The sequence below is a fragment of the Molossus molossus genome, unplaced genomic scaffold (genome assembly GCF_014108415.1).
Source record: "Molossus molossus isolate mMolMol1 unplaced genomic scaffold, mMolMol1.p scaffold_m16_p_12, whole genome shotgun sequence".
NCBI classification, from domain to species: Eukaryota; Metazoa; Chordata; class Mammalia; order Chiroptera; family Molossidae; genus Molossus; species Molossus molossus.
In genome coordinates this window covers 91,976,853-91,989,551 of record NW_023425347.1, presented here as the reverse complement: position 1 = coordinate 91,989,551, position 12,699 = coordinate 91,976,853, and the positions used below count along the sequence as shown (strand labels likewise).

Sequence of the window (12,699 nt, the reverse complement as noted above, 5' to 3'; positions counted from 1 at the left end):
AATACTTCATTTAGCCAAATATGTTGTACACCTGGTCTGGCCCAACCTTAAACGCTGGGGATGCTGAAATCCCTGTCATCCCTGTGATCCTTGCCCTCAAGGAGCCCATGGTCTAGTGGAGGAAAGTGATCTACTCAACTAGCCTGGAGGGAAAGAAGCATTATCAGCGAGGTATGTATTCCTGCTCCAGGATCACAGGAGAAGAGGGAAGTTTCTGCCACCCCAGGGTCTTGGGAAGGCTTTCCAGTCTGGTTTGAAGAATGCCTTTACCAGGAGATGAAAGGAGGGAACGGACCCTCTGGCAGGGGGAACGGCACAAGCAAGTGCTAGGAGGCACGGAGAGAGCAGCTAGGCCGCGTGTACCATGGAGGTGTAGCAGGCTGCAGGAGCCACCCAGGTCGCTCAGCAACCTCCAGACTTTAGATGAGCAAGGGTACACAGTCTGGGAGCTTCCAGGCTGCGCACGGACAACTGTGGTAGAAAGTAAATCTCCAACTGAGGGTTGTGTCTGGGGGCGACTACTTTTTAGGAGTAAAGCTATTTTCTCACTCCACTGGGCACAGAACAGAGAGGGCATGACCGCAATCCACGCGAGTGCCCAGTGGCAAATGGATTCGTTGGGTGCCCCCCCCCCCCCAGGTGAGGCTGATGCTGGGCCAGAGAAGCGAGTCCCTTTCCTGGTGCTCTCTTTCCCAACAGGCCTTCCTGGGGGTCTCAGATCCTTCTCTGGACGCTTCAGTCAAGTGCCCGGGTTCAGGACAGGCTGGGAGGAATTCAGGGTGCTGAGTACGGGGCTGGTCGCATGTCCAGGAGTGTATCCACAGGCTGGGCGCCGGCAGGACTAATGCAGGACTTCGGGGCCAGGACAGTCTCCTGATGTGGGGACTCAGTGGACTGGAGCGCCACACCCTCGGAGCAAGTCTGGTATTCCCACATAAAGGAACCCCCTCTTCTTTGTCACCCCGAAGCCTGGCACGGCCTGACGGCCCCTTCTCGGGAAACGTTAGGTGGAGAGAAGCCGAAGCGCGGAGAAGCACGGAGGAGGGGAGCTTTAGAACGAGCTGGGGCGCCGGGCTCTCTGCCTGTGCCTAGGGCGCCGGCCAGGGTGGCACCGCACCGCCAGCGCCGCCGCGCCATCTGTCCGCCCGAAGGACTGCCCGAGGCTCCTGGGCGGCCAGGGAGAAGGGGCCGCGGCCGGGCAGCGGAGGCGCCCCCTCCTGCGCGCCCGGAGGGAGCGGCTGTGCGCGCCGCCCGCTCTTTCTAGTTCGCGTCCCTCCCTCCGCTGCCCCCGCCCTCGCTCCCTATTTGGAGCGGAGACACCCCTGACGTCGGAGCCGCTCGCTCGCCGCTCCCCCGCACCGCGCGCCCGCCCGGGGCCGCAGACGGCGCGCTGCGCAGCCCAGCCGAGCCTCGCGGGGCCGCCGCCAGCCCTGCCGGCCGCCTCCCTGAGCCTCCCGGGGCCGCCGGGCCTGCCACCCCCGCGGCCTGCAGACAGCTCCTCCGGGCCGGCGGGCGCGCCACGCTCCTCGCCGCCGCCACCGCGCGCGCAGTAAGTCCTGTCCGGCCCGGCACGCGGTCGCCCGGCTTCCAGACGCTTCGGCTGCAGGGCAGCGCCGCGCCCCCGGCTGCGAGCTTCGTGCCGGCCCGTCCGGCGGCCCAGGGCACGGGGCCGAGGCGTCGCCGCCAAGCCTCCCGGACGCCGGGGCTGGGGACTTGGGCGCGGCACAGGGTGGTCAGGGGACACCCCTGCGCCCTGAGCCGTCCGCGGACTCGCCCGGGGTTTCCATTTCTTGCTAGGAGTTTCCGCAGACAGGAGAGGACGGGAGGGAGATGCGTAGCGGAGCGAGAGCCCGATGGCGCGAGGGCGGGCGGGCCGCACGGCGGGCGCCGGGGCAGCTCCGGGGCTCGGCCGCTGGGCTCGCGCGTCCCCCAGCTGTGCCCGGGCCTCGCCGCTGCGAGCCTTTCCGCTCCGGTACGTTCCTGCCTCCTTTTTGTCTCTCTGTGTCTGCCTTCCAGTCTGTCCGTCTCCCTCTCTGTGTTTCCGTCCCTCTCTCTCTCTGGTTCTGTCTTTTCTTTCTGTTTCTCCGTTTTGAGTTTCCCTGGGTTTGTGTCGTTGCCTCTATATTTCTCTGTCTCTGCGTCCTGTGTCTGTGAGTCCCCCTGACCCCTCACCCTAAAATCCAGACAATCCCCCAGTGTCGGAGTAGCCCGAATAGTTTCCTAGACCCTGTAAAAGAAACGAAACCCTCCCCCTACCTTCCGTCTGCCCCTGGGGCCTGGCCGGGGTCATCCCCCTGGAATTGAGTCTGGGGCAGGGGGAGCCAGCCTTTCCGGGGGCTCAGTTTTCTTGAGTTCCACCCCCGCCAGGCGGCCTGGACAACAGGGCCCTGCTGCCGGCCACCTGCCCGCCTGCTCCCTGGGCGGGGCGATTCTGATCTTTTACAAGCAGCAGTAAAGGGGCAGCTGCTTGCCTTGGCGTGGCCAGGGGTTGGCGGGCACCAGGGGAGAAGTGCACATTTTCAGGCTTTCTGAGGTCCTCGCCCAGCTGGAGGACAGGGGCCTGTAACTAAGGGAACACCCACCCACCCCGGAAAACAGAGGTCAGGGCCCGAGGCCAAGTCTGGGCCCTGGCAGAGGATGGGGGTGAGGAAGCAACTCGTCAGCAGGCCCCTCATCCTTTGTGACTGCCAATCCCCATGCTGGGGCTGCTTGGGTGTGGTGTGCCTTTAGTTGGGGCCAAAAAAAAAGGTGAAGCCGGAGCATTCCCTCGGTGACCCCAGCCCTCTTCCCCCCACCCCTGCAAGCTTTCTTTTGGGCCTGTCGGCAGGAGGCGTGAATGGGGGTGTAGGTGCTCTGTGTCGGTCGTGGATGTATCCTCCTTCTTTTAAAGTGAAATCTCAGATTGAGTTTAGCCCCTTCCCCCCAACCCCAACCTCAGGGGCCGGAGGCTGGGGAGCCCGCAGGGATACTGGTGGGGTCTGCAGGGGGACTTCTGCTGAGCAGATGTGTAGTCGGGCCCTGCAGCAGCTCATTAGCATAGATTTGTTTTGGAGACAGCTTTGGTCTTCCGGCAGGAGGGTCTTGGGGCAGGAGGGCCTTGGCCTGGGTTGGAGGTTTGCAGCGTGGAAAGTGAAGCTGCCTGGCAGAGGTGGGCCGGCCTTTTGGGCCTGGCCCTGCGTGTCAGCCCCCTGGACAGTTGGTTCATGCTCTGCCAGCACACTGACGAGGAGAAAGGAAGCCACCCTGCGGTGAGACTGGGGTCATGGAATCACAGTGGCTTTAACAATGCGCAGGAGCCAGAGGGAATCTGCTAAAGTGTCCATTCCCAGGCTGTGCTCCCTACTTTAGAGACACAGGAGGCACAGGGGGCAAAACAAGTGGCCTGTGGCCTGAGACGTAACCTTCAGATGATCCTGCCTCCAGGCACACAGTGAGCCAGTAGATGATCTTGGGCCTGAATTTGCCCTTGAGCCCAGAGTGGGCCTGGGAAAGCCCTCTGAACCGACCAGGGCTGGAGTCTGACACAGCCTGGCCCCCTCCCAGAGTGACCTTTGCAGTTGCACCACTCGAGGAAGTCCCTGTACTCAGTCCAAGACCTGCAGTGATTGCCGCACCCTTGCTGATCCCTGAGCCCAGGGCCACCGTGCCACACCCTCTGCGCCCAGCAGCAAGCCCAGCCTGGCAGCCAGGCCCAGCCTGTTTTCTGGAAGTTGGATTCAAGAGGGGGCTGGTCTCTCCTGGACCCCGACCCTTCAGTCCAGGGCCCAAGAATGAGAGTCTGAGTGGGATGTTCCTCTCCGCGCCCACGCGGGCAAGCGAGTGTGTGAGTGGGACAGTGTGTAAAACATTTTCCCAGCCATACTGTCATTGGCTTGAGTTTTCCCTGGAGGTTTCCTCAATCCAGTTTCACCAGTGGCAGGTGCAACCCCAGATTTACATATTTTCAGGACCACCCAGCATCCGGTGGGAGGGAATGGGGATGGGCGGGCATGGGCAGAGTTCAGGGAGGATGAGTGGCCCAGGGTGACTCTGAGCTAGCACTAATGTTGACATTTACTGGGGTCTGATCCCATGACAGGGCGCCCTCCAGGGGATTCCATGCACCACTGCCCTGTGAGGTGCGTATTACCACTGCCCACCTTTGCCCATGAGGAAACTGAGGCAGAAGAATGTCAAAGTGGCTGAGCTCGGATGGGAACTCGGTCTGTCCCAGTCTGTTGTGGAGAATGCAGGAGACCCAGCCCCTGCCCTGTGTGTGAGGGTGTGTGAGGGGTGGGTGGGAGGTGGGGCTTGGGATGAGCCGATACTTTCTGCCCAGAAAATCCTGGTGTGCTCGGTCCTGAGTGACCCTGAATATTCACATTTCACCCCAAAGAGGAAACGGGAGCAATTGTTCACTGTTACAGAAAATGTGTCTTGCTCTACAAAGGACTTCCCAATTGGGTGGTGGTGGGCCCAGGTCTCCCTTGAAATCGGGGCCCTCCCGAGAATTTAAGACCTGATTCCAGGCTCTAAGATCCAGGCAGTGGGGTGGGTTGACCCCGTCTGTGGTGCTGTTATGGGAGCCCCTTCCCTGGGGGGTCGGCTCCCGACTTGGCTAGGCCTCAGAATCACGTGGGAACCCATGCAGAGGCCGGGCCGCACCCCAGACCTGTGGGGTCAGAACTCTGGCGCTGGGACAAACATCTCAAGGAAGAGGCCAGGTTCCGGTTGGTGTGGAAACAGAGGACCTCGAAGTCCTGACCTGAAGCTCCCCACCCCCAACCCTTCCCAAGGGAGCTGTGAAGGCAGGTGTCCCTCTTATTCACAGCCTCTCCCCGGGTGTGGGAGACACGCTGGCTACCTGCTTGCTCTGTGCCTCAGTTTCCACAGTGCAGGAATGGGTCCGCCAGCACCCCCCTGGGGAACTTCCTGTCTGTGCTGCTGGCAGCCTCAGAATGTGTCGTGTTTTCATGAGGCCTGCGAGGCTCCGAAGGCCTTGGGTTTGGGAACGCACAGTGGGGTGGGAAGAAGGCCCCACCCCGGCTGCAGGCACCCTCAGAGGTCTCCCCTCAATTCTGAAAAAGGGCAGTGACATACCTTCCCGAGGTCCGAAGGGCAGGGGTCAGCCACGGCCAGGAGCTCATCTACAGGGGAGTCAGGAGTGGGGCTTGAACCCAAGCTTCCCAGCCAGGTGGTGGCTGAACCCCAGAGTGAGAGACACAGGCTGAACAAGGATGGGAGCCCCGGGCCTCATGCCCACTCCGCACCATTCCCAGAATCTCCGCTGCCTTCTCCGTTTCCTGCTTTCTCTTCTGTGACCCTTTTCATCTGCAAAGGTAGCTGGCGCTCACCCTGCCTCTGTCCAGGTTCAAGGCCTCACTTCTGTGTACTGTCTGTGTTCTAACTAGGGACCAGGCCAGTTCTAAGCACTTTGACATATTCGTTTATTCATGCTCATGACTGGGCACAGAGGGAAGTTGTAAATAGTAGATCTCTGTTTACTAGTTACTGTCTAGTAAATCACCAGCAAATCTCTTAACCTCTCTGTGACTCAGTCTGTTCATCTGTAAAATAGGGGAAACCGGTCTCTGCCGCACAGGGTTGTCGTAGGGACTGAGTACATGGGTTTATGCAACGGCGCCTAGCACGTGCCCGTCCGTAGTTAGCTGTGCTGGGCAGACATGGCAAGTCCCCTCCCCTGGCTTTTGCTCAGGCAGTGCCCTCAGCCAGGAGCTCTGTTTCTGTCTCCACCATTGGTAACGAATTGTGATCCTGTAATAAATCCAGAATTAAGAATCTACCCTCTGCCCCCCACAGCCCTCTCTGACCACCCCTACTCTAAACAACTTCCTCCTAACCCACTTCCCTTCGCCTCCCCCTCTAGGTTTGAGCTCCTGAGTGGGTCCGGGGCCTGGGCCCCTGGCTCCCCTGCCCATGCCCCTGGCATCCCAGCAGTTGCTCAGTGAAGGAGTGTGGACTGCAGGAAACTGCGTGACTCAGGGGAGGGGCATTGCTTAGCCTGACTTGCGGAGGGGGGGGGGACACAAGTAGGGATCCCCCTTCACACCCGTGACTTGCTGTGTGACCTTCAGGGTGGGGAGGGAGGGGTGAAAATCTGTGGGTGAGGCTCTCGAGTCTCCGAAGGGAAGGTCTGACTGCTGTATTAAAAAAAGGAGCTGAGTTGTTGCTTGAAAAAAGAAGAGTATAAACCAAAAAATTAGACCTGCTAGCAAAGAGCCCACCCGGGCCGTGAAGTGGTGGGGGCCGCGGGGGCTCTTGGTGGCTGAGCGTGAGGGCAGGAGGAGGCTGGCCGTGTCCTGATGACACTGTCTGTGGGAGACAGTGGCCTGGTGTCCTCCCTGCCTCCTGCTCCAGCGCCCAGCTTTGGCTCTGCTGCCTGTCCCGCCTCCCCAGGCCCCCCAGGAAGAGAACCGGCTTGAGTGGGGTGCCTGCTGGGTACCGGGCGCTCTCACTGCATCTGCCCAGATGTTCTTCAAGGACGGTGCTGTGCCCTCGTACTAGGGTTGAGGTAGGTGGGTGCAGAGAGGTGACCTTTATTTCTGAAAGTCACACAGCTGCTAGGTGGGGGGCCGGGTCTCAAACACAGCAGACCCCAGGGCCTTGCTGCGGGAGCCCAGGCTGCCTGCTGGACTCGGCTGCTGGCGGGGGAAGCTGAGTGGCCCCAGGCCCCTCCTCGGAGGTCCTGGCCAGGGCGTGGGGAGAGGCCGCCTGGGTTGGCTCCTGGGCGTCTGTGGACACAGCTGGCCCCTAGGATTAGCTCTCAGCTGGGTACTAGCAAAGGAGGAAGGTCAGGGGGGTGGCCTTCTGCCTCGGTTTATCTCCTTTCTCTTCCGCTCCTGCTACAGTGTGACCCTAATAACCAGTCCCCATCCTCTGGGCCAGTGACTCCCCTAAAAACTCACCATTCTCTCCCAGTTAACCTTGTTAACCCCAATCTCTCCTCACCTTTACCCTGGTTCTGGACTGTAGCCTCAGTTCTAACCTCTCTTAATTCCAACTCCAACACAGATCTGAGTGCTCATCCCCAGGAGGTCATTAAAATCCCAATTTCAATCCCAAATCCAAAGGAAACCCGAAGTCACTCCCTGTCCCTGTCGCCTCCCTGGTCACACCTTCCCTGGCCTTCCTGAGGAATCATGATATGGGGTCAGGTACAGGACAAAAGCCCCCAGATTTCTCTTAGGTCTCTAGGGGCCAGTCCAGCCTGGGGAGGCCCAGGGGGCTCTGGCCTTAAGTGGCCTCCGGGCCCTTCTGGTCAGCCATGGGCAGACCCTGACTCCCTGGGGACGGATGAGCACTATTCGGAGTAAGGAAGCCTTCTGGATACTCAGCCTGTTGAAAAATTAGCTAGGTTGCCAGTTAGGAACAAGTCCATTCTATTTTGTTAGGATGTGGTTATACTAAAAACAGGGACTTTGCTGTCGATCTTGTGAGCGAGACCGGAAATGTGTGGGTGAGAGCCTGCGCCATGACACAGACTCATATGGGGGGGCAGGCTGTCGGGGCTCACCACCTACTGCTCTCCCTGCTCCCCGAGTGCTGTGCTGGAGGTCACAGCCCTGCAGGCTGGCCGGGACCCTGTCCTCAAGCCCAGCTGAGCCAGTCCACTAAGGTTTTCACTGCAGGAGCAGGCGAGACCCCCTCCCCAGCATGTCCCCCACCCCAGACACTGTATAAAGTGCCTGCCACTTTAGTTAGAAAATGGGCCGAGAGTTGTCCTTAATGGGATGTCCAGCTCCGAGCCAGCCTGCCTATAGTGCTGGGTGTCCGTGGGACAGTACCTGACCCTGGCTCCTGTTTCAGCGCCACCCAAGCCCCTCCAGGGACTGTCCCAAGACACAGAATCCCAGACTGACTGAGCTGGACTGGTTCCCACGCCTGGCTGCCTATGAGAACATCCTAGAAGCTGTCAGAAGTGCAGACTCCCACCCACCCTAGAACTTCCACTCCACAAGTCCCCAGGGGATTCTGAGGACCTGCCAGGCTTGGAAGCCAGTGTCCTAGGGCGCACCTCACTCACCTTCCAGGTGGGGACACTGCGGCCCAAGTGTCCAGGGCCAGCATGTGTGGACTCCTGACTGTCCAGCGTCCTTTCCCCAGTGGACCTCCTTGCAGGCATTGCCCTCCTTTCTGAATCTCCCCCAAAGCCTTCCTCCACGTTTTTTGAGGTGGGAGAGTGGGTGCAACCTAAGGAAGATAGAGTTGGGGAACCTTGGGCGAATTCCCTCTGCGGAATCCTTGGGACACACTGCCCTGCAGCGCCATCTGCTGGCAAATTCCGGTATTTTTGTGTCTTGCTTCATGCAATTGACCGAGAGTGTCATGGATGGTCTCCGCTTGCCCCAGGTTAGGATGGAGCTGGGGATAATGATGTGTGTGTAGACTCAGGGCTCAAGTCTTTGGGTGGGACATCTAAAAAAGAAATACGGTATGTTCCGGGGTTAGTTTTCTTACCTGGGGTCCAGCCAGCCAAGTGGCCCAAGAGTTCACAGCAGCATGAAGATGGAGGTTAGCTTTCCTGACACCAGAATATCGACAACTGTGGCAGCACGTCCAGGACCTGCTGGACGCCATCCCTCGAGGGCATGCGCTGTGTGGGCAGTGTTTCGTGTTTGCCAGGAGGACCCACATCATCAGAGTGAGGAGGGAGCTGGTGATAGCTCAACAGTCAACATGTGCTTGAACTGCGTGTCCCGTTTCGTATCGGCAGCAGCCCTTTGCCGTGCGCAGTATTACCAGCCGCGTTTATCAGTTGAAGACACTGAGGCACAGAGGTCAAAGTAGTTTGTTCAAAGCTACCTAGTCAGCTGTAGAAACAGCTGAAACACAGAGCGTGTGTTCTCTGCGGAGGGCTTTCCAGGCGATGCCTCGTTTAGTCTTCATGACACATCAGAGGCACATCCCGTTACCAGCCCCAGGTCTGAGGTTCATAGGGGAGAAGTGACTTCCAGGTTGTGCTTGGCGAGTAAGTGGTAAAGTTAGGATTTGAACCCAGGCGGTCGGATGTCAGAGCTCATGCTTAGAACACCACTGCCTGCCCTCGTGCCAGCCTCCTGAGCCTGGCTGGCCTCACCCGCGGTCTGTGCTCAGTTGTAGGGCTGTCAAGGCCACGGGCATGATGCTTCGGGCTCTGGTGGGGGCTGTCCTCCCCGCCATGCTGCTGGCCGCGCCGCCGCCCATCAACAAGCTGGCACTGTTTCCGGACAAGAGTGCCTGGTGCGAGGCCAAGAACATCACCCAGATCGTGGGCCACAGCGGCTGTGAGGCCAAGTCCATCCAGAACAGGTGGGGTCCGGGGCGTGGGTGGAGGGGCGGAGGAGGGCAGGGCTGCCCATCCCTGACTCTGCCGCAGTGACCAGGGAATGGTGATCTCTCCTCCCACAGAGCGTGCCTAGGACAGTGCTTCAGCTACAGTGTTCCCAACACCTTCCCGCAGTCTACAGAGTCCCTGGTGCACTGCGACTCCTGCATGCCAGCTCAGTCCATGTGGGAGATTGTGAGTACCGCTGCCCAGCCTGCGATGCCCCACACAGCTCGGCACGGTCTGGCTCCCCAGCCTTTCTAGCTTCACCTTGCTTCGCTCACCTTCTTCACTAGCTGGACACGTAACACCAGCTCCTTTCAGTCTCTCACACCTGCTTTGCTGGTTAGCGTCCCAGGGCCTTTGCACATGCTCATTACCCAGGTTGGAACACCTTTCTTCTCCTCCTCGCCTAGTTAGCTGCTCTTAGCTCAAACATCCTTTTCTCAGGGTCCCTGTCCTGGTCCCCTGAGCACTACGTGCCTCTGCTTTGAGCGTCTGTCACATCCTGTTTTTCGTCTGCATTTGGGTGATTTTGACAAGTCTGTGTCCTACACTAGACTCTGAGTTCCTTGAGGGACTGTGCCTGGTGTTCGTTCCCAGAACTGGCATGGAGTAGGTGCTGTGTGGAAGGAGGGGGGAAAGGAAGTGAACTAGGGGCAGAGCAAGATGCTAAAGGGGTGCATACAGGGCAAACTTCAGCCGGGCTGGTGGTTCTGGGTGCGGGGAGCTCTTTGAGGAAGTGATGTCTGAGCTCAGACCCAGAGGTTGAAGATAACTGGGCAGTGTTTGAGGCACGTGTTAGTGGGCGGGCTGGGAGAGGACCTTCCAGGCAGAGGGAACAGCATGGGCAAAGTCTCATGCAGATCAGACAGCACAGCTGGCGGGAGTGGAGCAAGTCAGGGGCGGAGAGGTTCGTGGGGGCAGCCTGCAGGGCCTGGGTGACCTTAGTAAGAAGCCAGGGTTTTTCTCCAGGTGCCACGGGGAGCATTGAGGGGAGTGTTAGGCAGGGGCAGGCCACTTAGATTTGTCCTTCAGGGAGTCTTCTGGCTGCTGCGAGGGGATGGGTAGGAAGGTGGCAGGGCTGGATGTGAGGAGACAGGTCAGGTGGCGTCTGCAGGGCCTCTCCCCCTCTCTCCCTGGGTGGGCCCACAGAGCTAACTGGGGTCTCACAGGTAGGCTCAGGATTCCGGGGGTCTCTCGGATTCGTGGTTGCATGAGGATGTGTTCCCCCTGAGACCTCCTTGCCCACCTCAGGCCTTTGGAAACATCTCTGCTGCCCTCCCCAGGTAACGCTGGAGTGCCCCGGCCACGAGGAGGTGCCCAGGGTGGACAAGCTGGTGGAGAAGATCCTGCACTGCAGCTGCCAGGCCTGTGGCAAGGAGCCGAGTCACGAGGGGCTGAGTGTCTACGTGCAGGGCGAGGACGGCCCGGGCCCGCAGCCGGGCACCCATCCCCACCCCCACCCCCACCTCCACCCTGGCGGGCAGACCCCTGAGCCCGAGGAACCCCCAGGGGCCCCCCACACCGAGGAAGAGGGGGCTGAGGATTGAGGCCCTCAACTCTGCCTCCCCGCTCGTCCCCCGTGGAATGCTGGGGGAAGTGTGTGGGGAGAGGCTGAAGCCCCTCTTTGGCACTGGATGGACTTGGATTCAGACTTGGACTTGGAATGCTTCCTGGTTGCCATGGAGATCTGAAGGGAGGGGCTGGAGCCAAGCTGCACAATTTAATATATTCAAGAGTGGGGGGAGGAAGCAGAGGTCTTCAGGGTTCTTTTTTGGAGGGGAGGGTCTCTTCTTTCTGCCTCCTTTAGATGTGCTCTTGGGAGGAGGAGGAAGTTGGCTAAGCTGCTGAGGTGGGGGTGAGGCCATCCAAGATGGCAGGAGCCAGGCCAAGGCCCATGCAGCCTCTGGTGGGGCAGGGCCCCTGGGGCACAGTGGTGGAGCTGGGCCCTGAGCGGAGTGGGTACCTGGCCAGCAGCGGCCCTGAGGGAGGGCTGGTCTGGGCTAGGAAGACCACTGGCAGAAGCGGGGTGCTCCGCCCCCACCGGCTTCCCCAGAGGCCGCCCACCCCACTCCCAGGCCCAGGGTAGCTTCTCCCCGTGGCACTGAAGTGGCCCGCCCTCCATGGTTGGGAGTCAGGCCTGGGCAGGACCCTGCTGACTCATGGCCCCGGAGCCAGTGGCCAGCTCTTTGGGCCTCTGGCTTTCTTGGCTTTCCAGGGATGAAGGGAGGAGTCTTCCGGGGCCAGGCAGTAGGAATGACCCCCAGACCATCACCACAGAAAAGCATCCCTCCCTCCTGTTCTCGAAATCACAGTGCCTCCCACTGCTCCTCAGATCCTAGGCCCCTCAGTGAGCTGATGGGCGCCTCACAGTGCGGGGGGGCTCTTTCTGTCTGATGGTGGGGTGGAGTCTCCCTGACTGAGTCCAAGGAGGGACCTGGGCGGGATGGATTCCGGCTGAGCCTCAAGAAAAGAGGAGGGGCGAGGGCTCCGTGGGCACTGTCACTGTGGCTGTAGCCACCTGATCCCACCGGCCTCCCCTCCCACTGCACTTTAACCCGCGAGGGCGAGAGGGATCCGAACTGGGGCCGGACGGGGAGGAATGGCCTCTGTCTGCTCTTCTGTCCCCAGGTGGCTTTCAGCCCCACCAGCCCCCTGCCTGGGGGTGCCCTGCCCTCACGGCTGTTCCGACAAGAGCTTCTGGAGCTTGTAACCAGTACATTGTCTCCCTGACGGACCCTGAGTGTTCTCAATAAATTCGTTCAACGTCTGTGTTCTCTTCCTCTCTGGTTGGCTCCGTTGAGCCAGGCTTCTTGAGGAGCCCAGTAGCAGGGCCCAGGGGAGGGGTCAGGCTACACAGTGTGCCCTGATGACCCTCTCTTTCCTGCCATGTGCACCCCTGGGCCCTGTTTCCCCACTTCCCACTTCTCCTTGGGTACCTGTTTCTGGCCTTGTATATATCGGGCGGGTTTCCCAACTGGGCTTTTCCGATTTTGTCCCTTGGTCTCTGGGGCTTGCCTCATGCCATCTCTTTCCATCCTCACAGTGACCCAGCATCGGTCCTTCCCTGGACCCCAGCCTGGCCTGGAGGGGGAACAGACAAAGCTGATGACTTCACATTAGTAGAGTATATTTGCTATGCCAAAGACTTGACACGAATAACTCGCCTGGTCACCACCACCACCTGTGGTCCAGGTGTTGCCCTCATTTTGCAGATGGGGCATCTGAAGGGATGAGGTAATGTTCCAGGGTCTTCCAGTGACAACGTGTCACCAATAGGACAAACCCGGGCGGTCTGGCCTAATCAGTGGGCTCTCAGTAGGACCTTAGTAGTTGCCAGTTCTTAATCACCTGCTGTGTACTGGGCTGCTCCGGACACCTCACAATGACCC

The 12,699-nt window shown here is 59.9% G+C and overlaps 1 protein-coding gene across 1 annotated transcript; it reads left to right on the top strand.

The window, feature by feature from the left end:
• The first annotated feature begins 1,521 nt into the window (after positions 1-1,521).
• On the top strand, positions 1,522-12,077 carry NBL1 (NBL1, DAN family BMP antagonist). The gene is made up of 4 exons (XM_036256280.1): positions 1,522-1,549; positions 9,094-9,288; positions 9,388-9,499; positions 10,594-12,077. The coding sequence occupies exons 2-4, from the start codon at positions 9,119-9,121 to the stop codon at positions 10,855-10,857; spliced, it is 546 nt and encodes a 181-aa protein (XP_036112173.1). The 5' UTR covers positions 1,522-1,549; positions 9,094-9,118; the 3' UTR covers positions 10,858-12,077.
• Positions 12,078-12,699: the final 622 nt, after the last annotated feature.

Excerpts from the sequence above, each read along its gene's own strand:
- NBL1 (XM_036256280.1), top strand. The coding sequence starts at position 9,119 with ATGATGCTTCGGGCTCTGGTGGGGGCTGTCCTCCCCGCCATGCTGCTG. Across the intron at positions 9,289-9,387 it reads GCCAAGTCCATCCAGAACAG|AGCGTGCCTAGGACAGTGCT; the intron begins GTGGGGTCCGGG and ends CTCCTCCCACAG. Across the intron at positions 9,500-10,593 it reads CTCAGTCCATGTGGGAGATT|GTAACGCTGGAGTGCCCCGG; the intron begins GTGAGTACCGCT and ends TGCCCTCCCCAG.